At 52.8% G+C, this 23,441-nt stretch overlaps 2 protein-coding genes across 2 annotated transcripts in view; one reads left to right on the forward strand and one right to left on the reverse strand.

Moving 5' to 3' along the window:
• LOC140191857 (sorting nexin-10B-like) overlaps positions 1–23,441 on the forward strand; it is a 91,622-nt gene that overhangs the window by 11,860 nt on the left and 56,321 nt on the right. The window lies entirely within an intron of this gene.
• LOC140191819 (uncharacterized protein C17orf113-like) overlaps positions 18,559–23,441 on the reverse strand; it is a 42,355-nt gene continuing 37,472 nt past the window's right edge. The window contains exon 6 of the mRNA XM_072249612.1: positions 18,559–20,285. Within this exon, the coding sequence (XP_072105713.1) occupies positions 18,559–20,285 (1,727 nt within the window). The remainder of the gene's footprint in view (positions 20,286–23,441) is intronic.

The following is a 23,441-nucleotide window of genomic DNA, read 5'->3' on the forward strand; positions in this document are numbered from 1 at the left end:
AACATCCTCTCCACATCCACTCTATCTGTGTCCTCTGGTCCTTGACTCCCCCACTATAGGAAACATCCTCTCCACATCCACTCTATCTGTGTCCTCTGGTCCTAGACTCCCCCCAACATAGGAAACATCCTCTCCACATCCACTCTATCTGTGTCCTCTGGTCCTAGACTCCCCCACTAGAGGAAACAACCTCTCCACATCCACTCTGTCTGTGTCCTCTGGTCCTAGACTCCCCCACTATAGGAAACATCCTCTCCACATCCACTCTATCTGTGTCCTCTGGTCCTAGACTCCCCCACTATAGGAAACATCCTCTCCACATCCACTCTATCTGTGCCCTCTGGTCCTAGACTCCCCCCACTATAGGAAACATCTTCTCCACATCCACTCTGTCTGTGTCCTCTGGTCCGAGACTCCCCCACTGTAGGAAACATCCTCTCCACATCCACTCTGTCTGTGCCCTCTGGTCCTAGACTCCTCCACTATAGGAAACATCCTCTCCACATCCACTCTATCTGTGTCCTCTGGTCCGAGACTCCCCCACTATAGGAAACATCCTCTCCACATCCACGCTATCTGTGTCCTCTGGTCCTAGACTCCCCCACTATAGGAAACATCCTCTCCACATCCACTCTATCTGTGCCCTCTGGTCCTAGACTCCCCAACTATAGGAAACACCCTCTCCACATCCACTCTATCTGTGTCCTCTGGTCCGAGACTCCCCCACTCTCGGAAACATCCTCTCCACATGCACTCTATCTGTGTCCTCTGGTCCTAGACTCCCCCCACTATAGGAAACATCCTCTCCACATCCACTCTATCTGTGCCCTCTTTCTCCACTTCCCTCCCACCCCATTCATCCCACCTCCAGTGAGTACAGGCTCAGAGCCATCAAACGCCCCACATACGTTAACCCTTTCATTCCCGGAATCATTTGGACGATCCGCCTCCCGGCCCTCTCCAATGCCAGCACATCCTTTCCCTGATGGTAGTCATGAGAAGACCAAACGACTACGAAAGCGGCAGCTCTGCGACGGTAAGTTGGGAGGGGTTGCAAACAGGAGTGTATCCGCGGTGTGCACCAAATGCTGGAGGAGTTCAGTGGGCCAGGAAAAGAGTGAGCAGTTGACGTTTTCGGGCCGGGACCCTCCAGCGGGTCCGGTACGGGTGCTGCTTCTGTCCATTATTGTTCGGTGTGCCCTCTGGTGGCTGAGCCGGGCGTATGCAAAGAGGTTGCATTGATACGGATACAGACAGGAGAGATTCTGCCGATGCTGGAAATGCAGAGAGAGATATACACACACACACACACACACACACACACACACACACACACACACACACACAATGGCAATGCTGGAGTAAGTCAGCAGCTCAGGGAGAGGGATCAACAGCCAGCGTTTTGGGCCGAGGCCCTTCGTCAGGACTGCAAAAGAAGGAGTAGGGGGGAAGATGTCAGGATAAGAAGTTGGGTGTACTCTCTTCTCGTTGCTGCCATCAGGGAGGAGGTACAGGAGCCTGAAGACACACACTCAACGATTCAGGAACAGCTTCTTCCCCTCTGCCATCAGCGAGGAGGTACAGGAGCCTGAAGACACACACTCAACGATTCAGAAACAGCTTCTTCCCCTCTGCCATCAGGGAGGAGGTACAGGAGCCTGAAGACACATATTCAACGATTCAGGAACAGCTTCTTCCCCTCTGCCATCAGGGAGGAGGTACAGGAGCCTGAAGACAAACACTCAGCGATTCAGGAACAGCTTCTTCCCCTCTGTCATCAGGGAGGAGGTACAGGAGCCTGAAGACACACACTCAACGATTCAGGAACAGCTTCTTCCCCTCTGCCATCAGGGAGGAGGTACAGGAGCCTGAAGACACACACTCAGCGATTCAGGAACAGCTTCTTCCCCTCTGCCATCAGGGAGGAGGTACAGGAGCCTGAAGACACACACTCAGCGATTCAGGAACAGCTTCTTCCCCTCTGCCACCTGATTTCTGAATGGACATTGAACCCATGAACACTACCTCACTACTTTTTTCTCTTTTTGCAATGCTGATTTAATTCAACTTGTGTATATAAACTGTAAATTACAGTACAGGTATGCGTCACCTAACGTCCACGATATGTTTTGTGAAATGGGACGTTAAGTGATTTGGACTTTGTGCGAGCACCATATTATATACTTATCAAACCTATATGGAGTACTGCAGTGTGCCTGTATTGACTGCGATCGGGACTACGGACGTATATGCGATCGGACACGGTCGAAAGGTTGGATACAGAGGACTGTTGTGGGGGGGGGGGGAGTGGTTGTCGCAGTAAGAGTCACTGGACTCCCGTTGAAGAGAAAGTTTAAACACCTGCAGGGTAGGCAGCCCTCAAAGGGGACTCGCAGCGGAGCAGGAAACCAGAAAGGCAGGAGATTCCGGAGATGCCGGAAGTCCTCAGCAAATGCCGGAGGGACCCGCCATTGTCGACTGTGTGTTTTTTTTCTTTTTTCCTGTTTCAAGCGCGTAGACTGTAGAATTTCAGAACTGTCTAGAACTATAGAGTCCCACCATGTTTGCGCCTACTGTCCGATCGATTTAACTCTACCACACACTCAAACAAACACAAACACACACACACACACACACACACCCCCCACCCAGGTGCCTAATGTATCTGTCTCCACCACCACCCCCGGTACTGCACTCCACGTTCCCACCACTCTCTGTGTAGAAAAACGTACCTCAGACATTTCACCCCCCCCCCCGCCCAATATTTTTTTTATCTGCCTGTTACCCCGCTGGCATTTCGGGCAGCAACGAAGGTCCTCCATCTCGGTGTTGTTCATCGTGTCAGTAGCTTCCTCTCCGTTTTCACTACTGTCAGTCACTCAAGTCCCGGGTGGAGACTCAGGAATACCGTCAGCCCTCAGGCGTAGAAGGATTCCTCACTGCTGTTTCCGTAACAGTTTTGTCGTTAGCCCTGAGCTGAGCCCCCCCTCCCTCCACCACCACCCCCGACCGAACCTGGAGGGCCGGCGGGCCGCTCTCAGTCTGCCCTCTACCCTTTGACCCTGCTTGGCAGTGGGCGACCCGACCGCGAGCCGAAGCTCGAGGCCCTGGCTCCAGCCGGCGTAGCTCTCCGGGTCACCGAGGCAGGCAAGCCCCCCCCCCCGCCCAGCCCCTCGGTCAGGTGCTGGCCCTCTTGGAGGGTTTTCCCCTCTACTCTCACCCCCCCCCCCAGACAGGTTAGAGTGCTGACCATAGCAGCCGTCCCATCCTTGTACTTATCCAAACTTCCCTTTGGTGTTGAAATCGAGCTGGCATGCTCCACTTGTGTTGACCGTCCATCATGGCTTCCCGTGACCCTGATCGGGGGTGCTAATCAGGTGCCACACCTCACCCAGGGGTGACCCGCAGGCCAGCGGAGGGAAGGAGCGCCTCGCACCTCCTCCGGTAGAGTAGTTTCTCCGTCCTGTTGTTCCGACCCTTTAACCTAGTGTAAGATCAAACTATCCCTTCCCGCCCAGGTGGACATTCATTCGTGCATCCATCAACTGTTCGATGAGAATAGTATAGGAGCAAAGAGGTCCTTCTGCAGCTGTACAGGGCCCTGGTGAGGCCACACCTGGAGTATTGTGTGCAGTTTGGGTCTCCAAATTTGAGGAAGGACATTTTTGCTATGGAGGGAGTAGAGCGTAGGTTCACAAGGTTAATTCCCGGGATGGCGGGACTGTCATATGTTGAAAGATTGGAGTGACTGGGCTTGTATACACTGGAATTTAGAAGGATGAGAGGGGATCTGGATTGAAACATATAAGATTATTAAGGGATTGGACACGCTAGAGGCCGGAAGCATGTTCCCGCTGATGGGCGAGTCCAGAAACAGAGGCCGCAGTTTAAGAATAAGGGGTAGGCCATTTAGAACGGAGTTGAGGAAAAACTTTTTCACCCGGAGAGTGGTGGATATATGGAATGCTCTGCCCCAGAAGGCAGTGGAGGCCAAGTCTCTGGATGCTTTCAAGACAGAGGTGGATAGAGCTCTTAAAGATAGTGGAATCAAAGGTTATGGGGATAAGGCAGGAACTGGATACTGATTGTGGATGATCAGCCATGATCACAGTGAATGGCAGTGCCAGCTAGAAGGGCCGAATGGCCTACTCCTACACCTATTGTCTATTGAGATGTACACCTCTTATCAAATCTCCCCTCATTCCCCTGTGCTCTAGGGAATAAAGTTCTCACCTATTCGGCTGTAACTTCAGCCCTCCAGTCCCACCAGCATCCCTGTGAATTTATTTTTAGATTATGAGGACACTCAGTCCTCGTTTATTGTCATTTAGTAATGCATGCATTAAGAAATGATGCCATGTTCCTCCAGTATGATATCAGAGAAACACAAGACAGACCAAGACTAAAATTGACAAAAACCACATAATTATAACATACAGTTACAGCAGTGCAAAGCAATACTGTAATTTGATGAAGAGCAGACCATGGGCACGGTAAAAAAAAGTCTGAAAGTCCGGGTAGCCCCAACATCTCACGCAGACGGTAGAAGGAAGAAAAACTCTCCCTGCCGTGAACCTCCAGTGCCGCAAGCTTGCCGATGCAGCATCCTGGAAGCACCCGACTTGAGTTCGACTCTGAGTCCGTCCAAAAACTTCGAGCCTCCGACCAACCCTCCGACACCGAGCACCGAGCACTGCCGAGTGTTTTGGCCCCGGCCCCGGCCACCAAGCAACAGGCAAAGCCGAGGATCCATGGCCTTCCCCTCTGGAGATTCTCGATCGCACAGTAGCAGCAGCAGCGAAGCAGGCATTTCAGAAGTTTCTCCAGATGTTCCTCCGTGCTTCTCACGTCCGTCTCCATCAAATCAGGATTGTGCCCGGCCTCCTACTTGACGGATTACAGATATTCATTCCGGAGTGGCCGCTGTGTGCTGCGTCGCGCCGCCATCTTCTCCTCAGAAATTTTCTCTGCACTCTTTCAATCTTATTGACATCTTCCCTGCAGGTAGGCGTCTGGAGCTGCAGACAGTACTCCAGGTTAGGCCTCACCAACGTCTTGTATAACTTCGCCACGGCATCGCAACTGCTGTGCTCAGTGCTTTGATCCTCGAAGGCCAAAGTGCTAAGAGCCCCTCTTTACGACCCTCCCTTTGACGCCCGCTGTCAGGCAATTGTGGACCTGCATTCCCAGATCCCTCTGTTCTATCACAGACCACTCACCAGGCAAGTCCTACCCCCAGCATCCCGCGTCCAGCACGTCTGCTGGCGCGAGCGGAAATTACTTCTAAAGTCCGCTGTGCCTTCTCTCCAGATTCGTATTTGCATATGTATTCGCCAACTGGAAAGGGGGCGACGCACGCGTTCGGGCGCCAACTTGCGGTAATTCCCTCCCCCTCCCTTCCCCTATCCCTATGTCACTCTGCCCCCTCCCCCAGCTGCCTATCACCTCCCTCATGGTTCCGCCTCCTTCTACTACCCATTGTGTTTTCCCCTATTCCTTCACCTTTCCTGCCTATCACCTCCCTGCTTCCCCTCCCCCACCCCTTTATCTTTCCCCTTACTGGTTCTTCACCTGGAACCTACCGGCCTTCTCCTTCCCACCCTCCCCCCACCTTCTTTATAGAGCCTCTGCCCCTTCCCTCTACAGTCCTGATGAAGGGTTCCGGCCCGAAACGTCGACTGATCGTTTCCATGGATGCTGCCCGACCTCCTGAGTTTCTCCAACGTGTTGTGGGTATTGCTTTGACCCCAGCATCTGCAGATTATTTTGTGTTTACTTTATTAGAGCTAGCATAAATGCAGTGCAGAAAGGAAAAAAAAATTCTGTAGTGGTATATAGTACTGTATATGGTAACATGTATGAACTGTGCAATTTGGTACGTATGTCATGGGGTGAATGGTCTGTGCATGTGACGTACCATTCTACGTTCTATATGACCCATCCGTTGGGCAGGGTAAACAGCAGATAGTTTGTGTTCTGCTTACTTAAATCCGGTTAATCAGGACACACAGGGACCACTATATTTTGGCCTAATCAACTTTGCCCCAAAGTTTCTCGGAAAGAGTTAAAAACGTGTATATAAAAAAAAACACAAACTGAGTAACAAATTATGAAATACAAAACAAATCAGAGGGCTATCAATACTATAAAAGTACTATAAAACTGTATATTAGTTCCTGATAGTCATCAATGGAGGAATTCATCCAGTGTAGTCTGCTGTGTTCTTTTGATTATCTGTAGACGAACAAAGCCAGTGCTGACACCCACTGCAGCTAGTGGACTGCCTTGATGCAATGCTTTCAATGCTTGCATCCGCCAAATCTTCCTTTTCGTTGCGAAATTCCGGATGATTGTCGATACCTTTAAAATCTTCGTAGTACCTAACTTGTTGAAGTCGCAAAATCGTTTAATTTCACTCCCGACCGTTTTTTGTCATTTCTAAGATTAACGGCGTTTCCAGTACGCAAGTGTAAAGGAGAGCTGTTACTCTGGATCCAATAGCACAAAGAAAAAAACAAAATAAGATAAAGAACACAATAATAAAAAAAATAGCTGAAACTTTGACAAACTTCTATAGATGTGTGGTGGAGAGTATATTGACTGGCTGCATCACGGCCTGGTCTGTAAACACCAATGCCCTTGAATGGAGAACAGTACAAACACTCGTGGATACAGTTTAGTCCATCACAACAAAAGCCCTCCCTGCCACTGAGCACATCTACACTGAGTTACAGGAAAGAAACATCCATCATCGGGGACCCCCACCTCCCAGAGCTTGCTCTCTTCTCGCTGCTGCCATCAGGAAGATGGCACAGGAACCTCAGGAAGGAGGTACAGGAGCCTCAGGACCCACACCACCAGGTTCAGGAGCAGTTATTACCCCCTCAACCATCAGGAAGGAGGTACAGGAGCCTCAGGACCCGCACCACCAGGTTCAGGAACAGTTATTACCCCTCAACCATCAGGAAGGAGGTACAGGAGCCTCAGGACCCACACCACCAGGTTCAGGAACAGTTATTACCCCCTCAACCATCAGGAAGGAGGTACAGGAGCCTCAGGTCCCACATCACCAGGTTCAGGAACAGTTATTACCCCTCAACCATCAGGAAGGAGGTACAGGAGCCTCAGGACCCACACCGCCAGGTTCAGGGACTGTGATTACCCCTCAACCATCAGGAAGGAGGTACAGGAGCCTCAGGACCCACACCACCAGGTTCAGGAACAGTTATTATCCCTCAACCATCAGGAAGGAGGTACAGGAGCCTCAGGACCCACACCACCAGGTTCAGGGACTGTTATTACACCTCAGCCATCAGGAAGGAGGTACAGGAGCCTCAGGACCCACACCACCAGGTTCAGGAACAGTTATTACCCCTCAACCATCAGGAAGGAGGTACAGGAGCCTCAGGACCCACACCACCAGGTTCAGGGACTGTTATTACCCCTCAACCATCAGGAAGGAGGTACAGGAGCCTCAGGACCCACACCACCAGGTTCAAGAACAGTTATTACCCCTCAACCATCAGGAAGGAGGTACAGGAGCCTCAGGACCCACACCACCAGGTTCAGGAACAGTTATTACCCCTCAACCATCAGGAAGGAGATACAGGAGCCTCAAGACCCACACCACCAGGTTCAGGAACAGTTATTACCCCTCAACCATCAGGAAGGAGGTACAGGAGCCTCAGGACCCACACCACCAGGTTCAGGAACAGTTATTACCCCTCAACCATCAGGAAGGAGGTACAGGAGCCTCAGGACCCACACGACCAGGTTCAGGAACAGTTATTACCCCTCAACCATCAGGATTGAGGTACAGGAGCCTCAGGACCCACATCACCAGGTTCAGGAACAGTTATTACCCTCAACCATCGGGAAGGAGGTACAGGAGCCTCAGGACCCACACCACCAGGTTCAGGAACAGTTATTACCCTTCAACCATCAGGAAGGAGGTACAGGAGCCGCAGGTCCCACACCACCAGGTTCAGGAACAGTTATTACCCCTCAACCATCAGGAAGGAGGTACAGGAGCCTCAGGACCCACACCACCAGGTTCAGGAACAGTTATTACCCCTCAACCATCAGGAAGGAGGTACAGGAGCCTCAGGACCCACACCACCAGGTTCAGGAACAGTTATTACCCCCTCAACCATCAGGAAGGAGGTACAGGAGCCTCAGGACCCACACCACCAGGTTCAGGAACAGTTATCACCCCTCTGTTGAACCAACTTTCCTCGCCCCCTCACTGAACTGATCCCACAGCCTGTGAACTCACTTTCAAGGACTCGTCATCTCACGTTCTCGATATGTGTTGCTTATTTATTTATTATTGTTATTATTATTATTATTATTGCTTTCTTTTTGAATTTGTTTTTTTGCTCATTGGTTGTTTGTCCGTCCCGTTGCAGTCGTCTTTCATTGATTCTATTGTGCTCCTTGTATTTCCTGTGAGTGTCTGAAAGAAAATGAATCCCAGGTTGTATATGGTGGTATAGGTGTACTTTGATAATAAGTTTACTCTGATAAGGAGCACAATAATAAGTACATGAGGTAGTTTACACACACAGATTGATTGTGTGTCCATAAAGTGACGCTGGGCACAGGAGTGTCTGTACATGAGGTGACTCTGACAGGAAATGATAAAGTAGTGGTGATTGGGTGTGTGTGGAGGGGTGGGTCAGTGGGTGGAGGTGTTGATCAGCCTCACTGCTTGGGGGGGAAGTGAAAATACAAACTCGAGGAAATCTGCAGATGCTGGAATTTCAAACAACACACATAAAAGTTGCTGGTGAACGCAGCAGGCCAGGCAGCATCTATAGGGAGAGGTACAGTCGACGTTTCGGGCCGAGACCCTTCGTCAGGACCAACTGAAAGAAGAGCTGGTAAGAGATTTGAAAGGGGGAGGAGGAGGAGGAGATCCAAAATGATAAGAGAAGACAGGAGGGGGAGAGATAGAGCCAAGAGCTGGACAGTTGATTGGCAAAAGGGATATGAAAGGATCATGGGACAGGAGGCCTGGGGAGAAAGAAAGGGGGAGGGGGGGAAGCCCAGAGGATGGGCAATAGCTGATGGGGTACGAGGGGGAGGTGGGGCATTAGCGCAAGTTAGAGAAATCAATGTTTATGCCATCAGGTTGGAGGCTACCCAGATGGAATATAAAGTGTTGTTCTTCCAACCTGAGTGTGGCTTCATCTTTACCGTAGAAGAGGCCGTCGATAGACATGTCAGAATGGGAAGGGGACGTGGAATTAAAATGTGTGGCCACTGGGAGATCCTGCTTTCCCTGGTGGACAGAGCGTAGGTGTTCAGCGAAACGGTCTCCCAGCCTGCGTCGGGTCTCGCCAATATATAGAAGGCCACATCGGGAGCACCGGACGCAGTATATCACCCCAGTCGACTCACAGGTGAAGCGTTGCCTCACCTGGAAGGACTGTCTGGGGCCCTGAATGGTGGTGAGGGAGGAAGTGTAAGGGCATGTGTAGCACTTGTTCCGCTTACACGGATAAGTGCCAGGAGGGAGATCAGTGGGGACGGATGGGGGGGACGAACGGACAAGGGAGTTGTGTAGGGAGCAATCCCTGCGGAATGCAGGGGTGGGGGGAGGGAAAGATGTGCTTAGTGGTGGGATCCCGTTGGAGGTGGCGGAAGTTACGGAGAATAATATGTTGGACCCGGAGGCTGGTGGGGTGGTAGGTGAGGACAAGGGGAACCCTATTCCTCGTGGGGTGGCGGGAGGATGGAGTGAGAGCAGATGTGCGTGAAATGGGGGAGATGCATTTGAGAGCAGAGTTGATGGTGGAGGAAGGGAAGCCCCTTTCTTTAAAAAAGGAAGACATCTCCCTCGTCCTGGAATGAAAAGCCTCATCCTGAGAGCAGATGCGGCGGAGACGGAGGAATTGTGAGAAAGGGGTGGCATTTTTGCAAGAGACAGGATGAGAAGAGGAATAGTCCAGATAGCTGTGAGAGTCCATAGGCCTATAGTAGACATGCCCCACCTCCCCCTCGTACCCCATCCCTTATTGCCTATCCTCTGGGCTTCCCCCCTTCCTCTTTCTTTCTCCCCTGGCCTCCCACCCCATGATCCTCTCATATCCCTTTTGCCAATCACCTGTCCAGCTCTTGACTCCATCCCTCCCCCTCCTGTCTTCTCCTATCATTTCGGATCTCCCCCTCCCCCTCCCACTTTCAAATCTTCTTTCAGTTAGTCCTGACGAAGGGCCTCGGCCCGAAACGTCGACTGTACCTCTTCCTAGAGATGCTGCCTGGCCTGCTGCGTTCACCAGCAACTTTTATGTGTGGCTTGGGGGAAAGTGACTATTTTTGAGTCTGGTGGTCCTGGCGTGAATGCTGCGTAGCCTCCTCCCCGACGGGAGTGGGACAGACAGTCCGTGAGCATCCTTCATGATATTACTTGGCCCCTTTCTGTATCTGTGTACATGATGATGGGTAGGCTGGTGCCAGTGATACGTTGGTCAGTTTTGACTCCCCGTTGTCCAGTCTTCCTGTCCTCCACAGTCCAGTGTCTGAACTGGGCAGTGATGCAGCTCGTCAGGGCGCCCCCTACTGGTCACCTGGAGAAGTTCTTGTCTATATATCGGAGTGTTTCGATTTCCAGTACGCTTTCTTTCCAGGACAACAGGCTTCCAACATGCTCCCGGTATATTTGTATTTTAAAAAAAAGCATTAACTAGTGAAACTAGTTGGAAGCAAACCAGAGCGTTCTGGATTGCTGATCAACTTTCCTCCTAGATGTTTGTGTCAGAGCCTGCCTTAATAGTGTTTGGAAACGGGAGGAGGGGTAATGTGTAAACCTGTAGGATATAGGAGCTGAATTAGGCCTTTCAGCCCATCGTGTCTGCCCTACCTCTTGTGCCGAGATGAGGCCACACTCAGGGTGGAGGAGCAGCACCTCATATTCCATCTGGGTAACCTCCAACCTGATGGCGTGAATATTGATTTCTCCTTCTGGTAAAAAAAAAGATTCCCTCTCCCCTCCCTCCTTCTATTCCCCACTCTGGCTTCTAACCTGTTCTCACCTGTCCCTGGGTCGTCTTCCCTTTCTCCCACGGTCCTCTCCCCTCTCCTGTCAGATTCCTTCCTCTCCAGGCCGTTACCTTTCCCACCCACCTGGCTTCATCTATCGCCCTCGAGCTACCCTCCTCCCCCCCCCACCTTTTTATTCTGACCTCTTCCCCCCCTTCCTTTCCAGACCTGATGAAGGGTCTCGTCCCGAAATGTCGACTGTCTATTCATTTCCCTGGATGCTGCCCGAACTGCTGAGTTCCTCCAGCATTTTGTTGCTCTGGATTTCCAGCAACTTGTGAAGTGAATATATTCTGGCCCTGGAAACCTCCATGAAATAACCACACACCGACCAACTTCTGCCTGAAACGCTCCCAATGGCTTGGCCTCCACGGCCGTCTGTGGCGATCAATTCCACATATTCACCACTCTGCAGCTAAAGAAATTCCTCCTCATCTCCGTTCTATAGGGTGCCCTTGTGGCCTGAGGCTTGACAGGCTAAGCCCACAGTCCCTCAGCAACGTGTTGACCCAAGGCACTGTCAGTGGGCTTCCAACCACCAGCATCTAGTGTGAGAGCGATCACCGTGGTGGGAAGGGTTAGACCAGAAACGGTGGGGGGTGGGGTGGAATTCAAACTCTTGAGGGGCGAAAGAGACTTGGAGATCCTGGTGCAGGTTACCCTGCAGGTGAGCTTTCAGCTTGAGCTGGTGGTGAGGAATGCAGATGGAAGTCTCAGGAAGGACGTTCAGGTATTGGCGAGGGTCCAGAGGAGGTTTCAAGAGAATGGTCCTGGGAATGAAAGGGTTAACCTATGAGGAGTGTTTGACGGATCTGGCCTTGCCCCTCCCAGAGTTTAGAAGAATGAGGGGATATCTCATTGAAACCTGTTGAATATTGAATGGGCTAGAGCCAGTGGATGTGGGGAGGATGTTTCCTATAGTGGGGGAGTCTAGGACCAGAGGACACAGATAGAGTGAATGTGGAGAGGATGTTTCCTATAGTGGGGGAGTCTAGGATCAGAGGATACAGATAGACGGGATGTGGAGAGGATGTTTCCTATAGTGGGGGAGTCTAGGACCAGAGGACACAGATAGAGTGGATGTGGAGAGGATATTTCCTATACTGGGGGAGTCTAGGACCAGAGGACACAGATAGAGTGGATGTGGAGAGGATGTTTCCTATACTGGGGGAGTCTAGGACCAGAGGACACAGATAGAGTGGATGTGGAGAGGATATTTCCTATACTGGGGGAGTCTAGGACCAGAGGACACAGATAGAGTGGATGTGGAGAGGATGTTTCCTATAGTGGGGGAGTCTAGGACCAGAGGACACAGATAGAGTGGATGTGGAGAGGATGTTTCCTATAGTGGGGGAGTCTAGGACCAGAGGACACAGATAGAGTGAATGTGGAGAGGATGTTTCCTATAGTGGGGGAGTCTAGGATCAGAGGATACAGATAGAGTGGATGTGGGGAGGATGTTTCCTATAGTGGGGGAGTCTAGGACCAGAGGACACAGATAGACTGGATGTGGAGAGGATGTTTCCTATAGTGGGGGAGTCTGGGACCAGAGGACACAGATAGAGTGGATGTGGGGAGGATGTTTCCTATAGTGGGGGAGTCTAGGACCAGAGGACACAGATAGAGTGGATGTGGAGAGGTTGTTCCCTATAGTGGGAGAGTCTAGGATCAGAGGGCACAGATAGAGTGGATGTGGAGATAATGTTTCCTATAGTGGGGGAGTCTTGGACCAGAGGACACAGGTAGAGTGGATATGGAGAGGATGTTTCGTATAGTGGGGGAGTCTGGGACCAGAGGACACAGATAGAGTGGATGTGGGGAGGATGTTTCCTATAGTGGAGGGAGTCTGGGACCAGAGGACACAGATAGAGTGGATGTGGAGAGGATTTTTCCTATAGTGGGGGAGTCTAGGACCAGAGGATACAGCCTTAGAAGGAAGTCCCTTTGGAACAGAGATGAGGAGGAATTTGTTTCGGCAGAGGGTGGTGAATCTGTGGAATTTGTTGCCACAGACAGCTGTGGAGGCCAAGTCATTTGGTATATCTAAAGCAGAGGTTGATAAGTTCTTGGTTAGTCAGGGTGTGAAAGGTTACGGCGAGAAGGCAGGAGAACAGGGTTGAGAGGGATAATAAATCAGCCATGATGGATTGGCGGAGCAGAATTAGGCCATCCAGCCCATCGAGTCTGCTCTGCTGATTTACTATCCCTCTCAACCCCATTCTCCTGCCTCCTCCCCGTAATCTTTGACATCCCTACTAACCAAGAACCTGTCGACCTCTGCTTTAAATGCGTTTACCCCAATGACGGCCTCCACAGCCGCCTGTCTCTGTCAGCGTTGGTCACCCAGGGCTGCTTGGGGTTGGGAGTTTAACTGTTCGCTGCAGATTAGCCCCCCAGAGTGAGGGCAGTCGGGGGCAAAGAGACGGCACGTAGAGCTGGTGTGGGCTTGAAGGGGCACAGGAGATCCTGCAGATGCTGGAAATCCAGAGCAACACAGACACACACACACACACACACACACACACACACACACACACACACTCACACACACGGACACACACACTCACACACACTCACACTCACACGGACACACACACACACACACCACACACACTCTCACACACAGACACACACACACACACACACACACACAGACACACACACACACACACAGACACACACTCACACACACGGACACACACTCACACTCACACACAGACACACACACACGGACACACTCACACACACACACACAGAAACACACACACACACACTCACACACACACACGCACTCACACACACTCACACACACACACGCACTCACACACACACACACACCACACACACTCTCACACACACGCACTCACACACACACACACCACACACACTCACTCTCACACACACAGACACACACCACAGACACTCACTCTCACACACACAGACACACACCACACACACACTCTCACACACACACACAGACACACACACATACACACTCACACAGACACACACGTGCGCGCACACATGCACAGACAGACATACAGACACTCGCGCGCGCGCACACACACACACACATACAGACACACGCACGCATAGATACACACACGCACAGACACACACACGCACAGACACACACGCACAGACACACGCACAGACACACACACACACACAGACACAGAGATACACAGACAGACACACACACACCCTCACACACTCTCACACACAGACACAGACACACACACACACACAGACACACATGCGCACACACACACAGACACACACACACATGCACAGACACACACTTACACACACACAGATACACAGTCACACACACAGTCACACACACACACACACGCGCACAGACACACTCATGCACAGACACACACACAGACACAGACACACAGAGACACACACAGACACAGACACACACATACTCACACAGACACTCACACAGACACACACTCACACACACACAGATACACACACAGACACGCACACACACGGATACACACACATAAAGTATGACTATGACTATTTAAGGGGGCCATGAGGGGAAACTTCTGCACTTGGAGGGTGTTGAGAGTGTGGATGGAGCAAGTTTCAACATTTAAGAGAAGTTTGGATCGGTGCATGGATAGGAGGGATATGGAAGGCTGTGGTCGATGGGAGTAGGTAGATTAAATGGTTTGGCATGGTCTAGATGGGCTGAATGGACTGTTTCCCTCCTGTGGTTTTCTGTGACTATGTAATAATGATTGAGTTGTCGGGGATGATAAACTGATTGTCAATAGTGGCTCTACTCAAGCCGATTTAGGTGCTGCAGTCTGGAGTGCTTGAGTTGGCAGAGTTGGGAACAAAGAACAACGCCCTGATGCAGGGTTTCCACTTGAGTTGTCGGCAAATCCTTCCCCACCCTCGGGCGCTGCTGTCTTCTTGCTGCTGCCAGCAGGAGGAAGCTACAGCGGCCGCTGGCCTCCATAAGGTCACGCAAGGCATAGGGAGCAGAATTAGGCCATTTGGCCCATCGAGTCTGATCCACCAATCATGGCTGATCCTTTTCTCCCCTCCTCAGCCCCACACCCTGGCCTCCTCCCTGTAACCTTTGATGCCATGTCCAGTCAAGAACCTATCAATCTCAACCTTAAATACACCCAATGACCTGGCACGTGGCAACAAATTCCACAAATTCACCACCCTCTGGCTAAAGAAATTTCTCTACATCTCTGTTTTAAATGGACGCACCGCTAGCCTGAGGCTGTGCCCTCTTGTCCTAGACTCCCCCATCATGGGAAACATCCTTTCCACACCTACTTTCAACATTTGAAAGGTTTCAATGAGGTTCCCCCTCATCCTTCTGAATTCCAGTGAGTACAGACCCAGAGCCATCCAACGTTCCTCCTCTCGTAACCCCGGAATCATCCTTGTGAACCTCCTCTGAACACTGTCCAGTGCCTGAACATCTTGTCTTAGATGAGGAGCCCAAAACTGTTCACAATACTCAAGGTGAAACATCACCAATACCATATAAAGTCTCAGCACCACATCCCTGCTCCTGTATTGTGACCTTTTGAAATGAATGCTAACATTGCATTTGCCTTCCTCACCACCGACTCTACCTGCAAGTTAACCTTTAGGGTGTTCTGCACAAGAACTCCCAACCCTTTGCATCTCAGATCTTTGAATTTTCTCCCTGTTTAGAAATTAGTCTGCACATTTATTTCTACTATCAAATTGCATGACCATGCACTTTCCAACATTGTATTACATTTGCCACTTTCTTGCCTATTCTCCTAATCTGTCTAAGTCCTTCTGCAGCCTACCTGTTTCCTCAACGCTAACCGCCTGCAAACCTGGCAACAAAGCCATCTATTCCATCATCTTAAATCATTTATATACAGCATACAAAGAAGTGGTCCCAACACTGACCTCTGCGGAACACCACTAGTAACTGACAGCCAACCAAAAATGGACCCTTTCGTTCCCACTTCTTGACCCCTACCGATCAGCCAATGCTCTAACCTTGCCAGTAACTTTGCTGCAATCCCATGGGCTTCTAACTCGGTAAGCAGCCTCATGTGTGGCACCTTGTCAAAGACCCACACCACCAGGTTCAGGAGCAGTTATTGCCCTGCAACCATCAGGAAGAAGGTACAGGAGCCTCAGGACCCACACCACCAGGTTCAGGAGCAGTTATTACCCCTCAACCATCAGGAAGGAGGTACAGGAGTCTCAGTACTTACACCACCAGGTTCAGGAACAGTTATTACCCCTCAACCATCAGGAAGGAGGTACAGGAGCCTCAGGACCCACACCACCAGGTTCAGGAACAGCTATTACCCCTCAACCATCAGGAAGGAGGTACAGGAGCCTCAGGACCCACACCACCAGGTTCAGGAACAGTTATTACCCCTCAACCATCAGGAAGAAGGTACAGGAGCCTCAGGACCCACACCACCAGGTTCAGGAACAGTTATTACCCCTCAGCAATCAGGAAGGTGGTACAGGAGCTTCAAGACTCACACCACCAGGGTTCAGGAATGGTTATTACCCTCAACCATCAGGCTCTTGAACTAAAGGGGATAACTTCATTCAAGAGAAAAACTGCGGTGCTGGAAATCCAAGCAACACACACAAAATGCTGGAGGAACTCAGAAGGCCAGGCAACATCAGTGGAGGAGAGTACAGTAGACGTTTTGGGCCGAAATCCTTCAGCAGGAGAACCTGCTGAGTTCCTCCAGCGTTTTGTGTGTGTAACCTCACTCAACTTCACTTGCCCCATCACTGAAATGTTCCCGCAGCCAGTAGAGTCACTTTCAAGGACTCTTCACCTCATGTTCTCAATATTTATTGCTTATTTAGTAATTGTTATTTATTTTCGTATTTGCACAGTTTGTTGTCTTCGGCACGCTGGTTGAATGCCCGAATTGATGCGGTCTTTCATTGTTTCTGTCATGGTTGTTATTGTATTGTGGATTTATTGAGTATTCCCACAAGAAAATGAATCTCAGGGTTGTATGTGGTGACGTGTATGTACTTTGATTTTAAAATAATTACTCTGAACTTAGACTCACTGAGTCCCGCCAGCTGATTGTTCCTTGATCATTGATATCGTCGAGTTGTTTGAAATGAAAAAAAAAGAGCGAGAGAGAGTTTTTGGTCGGATCACAAGTACTTTTACCCAGAATTTGTATCCATTTTGGTAACTGGAACACACACGTGTCACTGAGAAGCCGTGTCCAATCCAGAGGTGGCACGGTAGTTTGGCGGGTCGTGTTAACGGTGTTTACAGTGCCGGAGGTCGGGGTTCAATTCCCACCGTGGGCTGTAAGGAGTTTGTATGTTCTCTCCGCGACCGCGTGTGTTTCCAGCTAAGGCTACGTTGGCGCCGAAGGAGTGTCGACGCTCGCAGCCCAGAACATCCTCGGGCTGTGTTGGCCATTGATTGAACGATGCTTTTCGCTGCATGTATCTGTGACAAAAAAAGCTAATCTTTAACATCAGGCATACCGGAAATTATACCAGCGAAGGAAAACTGTTGATGGGATCAATCACCGAGCAACGCGCACGAAACGCTGGGGGAACTCAGCACTCCAGGCAGCGTCTGTGGGGGAAAAGAAGGGAACAGATGACCCTTCGGGCCGAGACCCTGCGGCGGGACTTCGGTTCCGGGCCCGAAACGTCGACCGTTTACTCTTCTCCGCACACGCTGCCTGACCCGCTGAGTTCCTCCGGTGTTGCTCCGGATTTCCAGCGTCTGCAGATTCCCTCGTGTCTGCCATGCGATCACAAGTGCTTTTTTCCGGCTTTTAAAATTTATTTTAGAGATAACAGTGCAGACCGGCTCAGCAACCCCGCGATTTAAACCCTCGCCGAATCGTGGGACAGTTGACAGTGACCGATTAGCCGCCCAGCCGGTACGTCTTCGGACTGTGGGAGGAAACCCACGCGGTTCACGGAGGAGAGTGTGGAGGCTGCTTGCGGATGACCCCGCAGTCTGGCAACCCGAGCTGTAAAGGGCGCCACGCTGCCCTCCCGCTCTGCGGGTACACTGCCCAGAATTTATTTCCATTTTGGACGCTAGTATGCGCTTGTGTCACGGGGCAGCCAGGCCCAGTCCCAGGGGGGCGGCACGGTCGTGTCGTGGTTGGTCGGGGACACGGGCTACAACGCCTGGCGCTGTCTGTACAGGGTTTGTACGTTCTCCGGTTCCCCTTCCACCTTCCAGAGGCGCACGGGTTAGGGTTCATACCTTGCGAGAGGGCTACGGTGGCGCTCATCGATGCAGGCAGCGCGCCGCGCCTTACGCATCGATGTAGTCTCTTAATCCTTAACAGCGTCGACTCGTTTGGAAATAAACAGGGGCGAGGGAGAGATTTTGGTCGGATCGCAAGTATTTTATCTAGAATTTCTGAGCATTTTGCGAAGCAGATTCCTGGGGTCTGGCGAGAGACTGGCTTGTAGCCAGCGAACGCGACCCTGTGCGAGCGGCAGCACCCCCCCGGCCCGGTTTCGAAGTCACTTCTCCTGGAGTTTCAGCTGCTGCAAGGCGGCCTTGAAGTCGAACTCTCTGATGGGAGGCCCGTGCACGGCGATCCTGAGCAGGTTGCCCAGCGCCTCGGCGGACAGCGAGCCCCCCAGCAGGTCCCTCAGCGCCCGCTGCCTGCCGAAGAGTGCCTCCAGCTGGTCGGAGGGGGTGGGCAGGCTGAGGAAGCGCTCCGCCAGCGAGCCCACCAGTGGGAACGTGAGCCTCTGCCCGAGGGCCAGCCGGCACACGTCGCCGACGCTGCCCAGGGCGCGCACGCCCGGCCGGGACTCCACGAAGTCCAGGAAGCTGACCAGCTCCTGCCGGCAGCTCATCCGGAAGTGCTCCCCCTCCCCTCGGCCCAGGCCCGACAGGTAGCCGGTCAGGGTGTGGACGTGCCGGGTCTTGGAGTCCGGCGGGTGCGCGGGGTCGAAGACCGCGGTCATGGCCGTCACCACGTCGGCGTCGCCGGCCTCCGAGAACCTGGCCCTCAGGTCCCGCGTGAGGCTCTCCAGGAAGGCGGCGCAGGCGGCCTCCGCCTCGACCCGCTGCCGGGAGCCGTCCCTGATCACCTGCCCCCGGAAGGTGAAGGAGCCGTCGGGCGGGCAGGCGCCGGCCGGCAGGGCGGCCAGGAAGTGTTTCAGCGCCTCCCCGGCGCCCGGTTTACTGACGGTGGTCACCGTCGACTTCAGCAGGGGGTGGACGATGGAGAAGTCGGGGTCCGGCCTCTGGTAGCTCTTCCCCAGGATAGAGAGCTGGTGGAGGACGTCTGCCAGGAAGTGGCTGCAATGCAGGAATTTGTAGGTGCACAGGGTCTTGGCCAGGCCGGCACCCGCAGCCGAGCCCCCCTCGCGGAGCAGAGGGACGAGCCTGCCGAAGTTGCGGAGGACGGCTTCCAGTGGAGCCCTCGCCGCCAGCCAGTCAGGCAGGGTGGAGTCCCTGCTCTGCTCGTCCCGCAGGCCCAGGGCCTCCTCCACGGCCTCCAGCCCGCTCCCGCCGCAGGGCAGCTCGGCGAGGTGCGCGTAGAGGGAGTTGAGGGCCTGCCGGTACTTCACCAGGTAGGGGACAGTGTCGGCCGCCGTCGCACCGCTCAGGGTCAGCCTGTGGGCCAGGCAGCGGATGCACAGCAGGCCGGGCGCCCGGGCCCTCAGCTCGGCCTCCACGCCGTCCCGGCACTCGGCTGAGAGGTCCGTGCCGTCCAGCGCCAGGCCGCACATCAGCCTCGGGTCCAGGCCCTTCCGGGTCAGCGCCCGGCTCACCGCCGCCGTGATCGCCTCCGCCGTGGCCTCCCCCGGCACCTCCTCGACCGACAGCAGGTAGGTCCGGGGCTCGTACGCGGCCCGGGCGCCCTCCACGACCCGCAGGTAGAGGAAGAGGCGGGGCCGGGCGCGGCGGTCCTGGGGCACGTCGATCAGGACGCTGTAGCAGTTCAGCGAGCGCACCCGCTCCAGGACTGCCCCCTCCAGCACGGCGGCGATGGCCCGCTGGAACCCCTCTACCGGCCTGCGGCGCTGGCAGGCGCTGAGCTGGCCGGCCAGGTCTCCCGGGCCCTGGAGCAGGTACAGCTCGTTCAGGGCCCCCACTGAGGAGCTGGGGAGCATCTCCTTGGCCGCAAAGTACACGTTGCGCAGGAGGGCGGTGGCGGCCTGCTCGGTCTTGTCGGTGCACCCCGCCGGGACTTTGGGGCCCAGAGGCGGCTCCTTCCAGTAGCTTCTCTCGCCTAAAGGGTGAAAACAGAAAGGGAAACCCGTTCAGTCTGAGGGCCAGAGAGATTCTGCCCCATGTTAGTGCTCAGCCTTTCCCAGTTAACATCTGAGGCGATTCGGTCCCGGTTAATCTATGAGGTGCACTTGATGGCTCTGGGCCTGTCCTCACTGGAGTTTAGAAGAATAATGGGGGTAGGGGTTTGGGATCTCATTGAAACCTATTGGATTTTGAAAGTCTCTAGTAGAGTGGACGTGGCGAGGATGTTTCCTACAGTGGGGGGAGTCTAGGATCAGAGGACACAGATAGAGTGGATGTTTCCTATAGTGGGGGGAGTCTAGGACCAGAGGACACAGATAGAGTGGATGTGAAGAGGATGTTTCCTACAGTGGGGGGAGTCTAGGATCAGAGGACACAGATAGAGTGGATGTGGAGAGGATGTTTCCTATAGTGGGGGGAGTCTAGGACCAGAGGACACAGATAGAGTGGATGTGGAGAGGATGTTTCCTATAGTGGGGGAGTCTAGGACCAGAGGACACACATAGAGTGGATGTGGAGAGGATGTTTCCTATAGTGGGGGAGTCTAGGATCAGAGGACACAGATAGAGTGGATGTTTCCTATAGTGGGGGGTGTCTAGGACCAGAGGACACAGATAGAGTGGATGTGAAGAGGATGTTTCCTACAGTGGGGGGAGTCTAGGATCAGAGGACACAGATAGAGTGGATGTGGAGAGGATGTTTCCTATAGTGGGGGGAGTCTAGGATCAGAGGACATAGATAGAGTGGATGTGGAGAGGATGTTTCCTATAGTGGGGGAGTCTAGGACCAGAGGACACACATAGAGTGGATGTGGAGAGGATGTTTCCTATAGTGGGGGAGTCTAGGATCAGAGGACACAGATAGAGTGGATGTTTCCTATAGTGGGGGGAGTCTAGGACCAGAGGACACAGATAGAGTGGATGTGAAGAGGATGTTTCCTACAGTGGGGGGAGTCTAGGATCAGAGGACACAGATAGAGTGGATGTGGAGAGGATGTTTCCTATAGTGGGGGGAGTCTAGGATCAGAGGACATAGATAGAGTGGATGTGGAGAGGATGTTTCCTATAGTGGGGGAGTCTAGGACCAGAGGACACACATAGAGTGGATGTGGAGAGGATGTTTCCTATAGTGGGGGAGTCTAGGATCAGAGGACACAGATAGAGTGGATGTTTCCTATAGTGGGGGGAGTCTAGGACCAGAGGACACAGATAGAGTGGATGTGAAGAGGATGTTTCCTACAGTGGGGGGAGTCTAGGACCAGAGGACACAGATAGAGTGGATGTGAAGAGGATGTTTCCTACAGTGGGGGGAGTCTAGGATCAGAGGACACACATAGAGTGGATGTGGAGAGGATGTTTCCTATAGTGGGGGAGTCTAGGATCAGAGGACACAGATAGAGTGGATGTTTCCTATAGTGGGGGGAGTCTAGGACCAGAGGACACAGATAGAGTGGATGTGGAGAGGATGTTTCCTATACTGGGGGAGTCTAGGACCAGAGGACACAGAGTGGATGTGGAGAGGATGTTTCTTATAGTGGGGGAGTCTAGGACCAGAGGGCACAGCTAGAGTGGATGTGGAGAGGATGTTTCCTAGAGTGGGGGAGTCTAGGACCAGAGGACACAGATAGAGTGGATGTGGAGAGGATGTTTCCTACAGTGCAGGATTTAAAGCAGAGGTTAATAGATTCTTGATTAGCCCGGGTGTCAAAGGTTATAGGGAGTATGGACTTGAGAGGGAGAATAAATCAGCCAATGTGGAATGGTGGAGCAGGCTCGATGGGCTGAATGGCCTTATGGTCTCTGCAGACCTTTACCCTAGGGTGAACCTGGGTCGCCAGGCGCAGACTTTCGTGACTCCAATTGTACTTTATAAAGGCGACACTACAAAAAGGTAGTGTCCACCATGAAGGACCCCCCACGCCATCGTCTAGGACATGACCTTTTCTTGTTAGGGAGGAGGTACAGGAGCCTGAAGACACACACTCAACGATTCAGGAACAGCTTCTTCCCCTCTGCCATCAGGGAGGAGATACAGGAGCCTGAAGACACACACTCAATGATTCAGGAACAGCTTCTTCCCCTCTGCCATCAGGGAGGAGGTACAGGAGCCTGAAGACACACACTCAACGATTCAGGAACAGCTTCTTCCCCTCTGCTGTCAGATTTCAACGGGATGCAATATCGTGCAGGGAGTCTGCCTGGGAGTCGGCTGCTGTCAAGAGAGTGCTATCAATATTAACAAGGAGCGACCGTCTCGCCTTCAGCTGATGTCAGTAGGACACTCAGCAAACCTCTGCAGACGTACCACGGACAGCATTCCGGGTTTCCGAGGCGCAGAGGGGATTGGGAGTCGTCGTGGAAGGGCTCCTTGAAGGACCTGCAGGTGGAGGCCGCCCAAATGCCGTGCCAGCACTCGTTCCGAGAGGACTGGAATACGAGGGGGAGGGCGTGACGCTGAGGCTCTGCGAGGCACTGGTCGGATGGCGCCTGGAGTGTTGCCAGCGGCGTTGGGCCCCTTTGTTCAAGTAAGTCCAGTGAAGATCCAGGAGAAGGAGCAGCAAATAAGACGATAAGATACAGGAGCAGGAGTGTGTCGAGTCTGCTCCACCATTCAATCATGAGCTGATCCAATTCCTCCAGTCATTCCCTCTCCCCTGCCTTCTCCCCACACCCCTTGATGCCCCGGCTAATTTGATGGCTCTCTGGACTGTTCTCGCCGGAGTTTACGAGGAATGGGGAGGGGGTGGTGTCATTGAAATCTAGCGAATATTGAAATATTAATTGAACACGATCTCGTGGCTGGTTGCACCGTTGTCTGCTGTGGAGCAGCTGCGGCACAGGACTGGAGGAAGATGCGGGGGGTTGTAAACTCGGCCAGCTCCGTCCCAAAGGACTGGCCTCTCCCCCCCCCCCCCCCCCCAGCATCGAGGACGTCTTCAAAAGGCTTCAAAAAAGATCAGTAAGGACCCCCACCACCCAGGGCACGCCCTCCTCTCATTACTATCATCAGGGCGGACATACAGGAGCCTGAAGGATCGCACTGTTGAGTGGTTTAGGAGCAGCTTCTTCCCTCTACCATCAGAATCCCAATGGCCCCCCCCCCCCCGTGAACATCATCTTAATACTTTCCTGTC

This window comes from Mobula birostris, chromosome X (genome assembly GCF_030028105.1).
Source record: "Mobula birostris isolate sMobBir1 chromosome X, sMobBir1.hap1, whole genome shotgun sequence".
NCBI lineage: Eukaryota > Metazoa > Chordata > Chondrichthyes > Myliobatiformes > Myliobatidae > Mobula > Mobula birostris.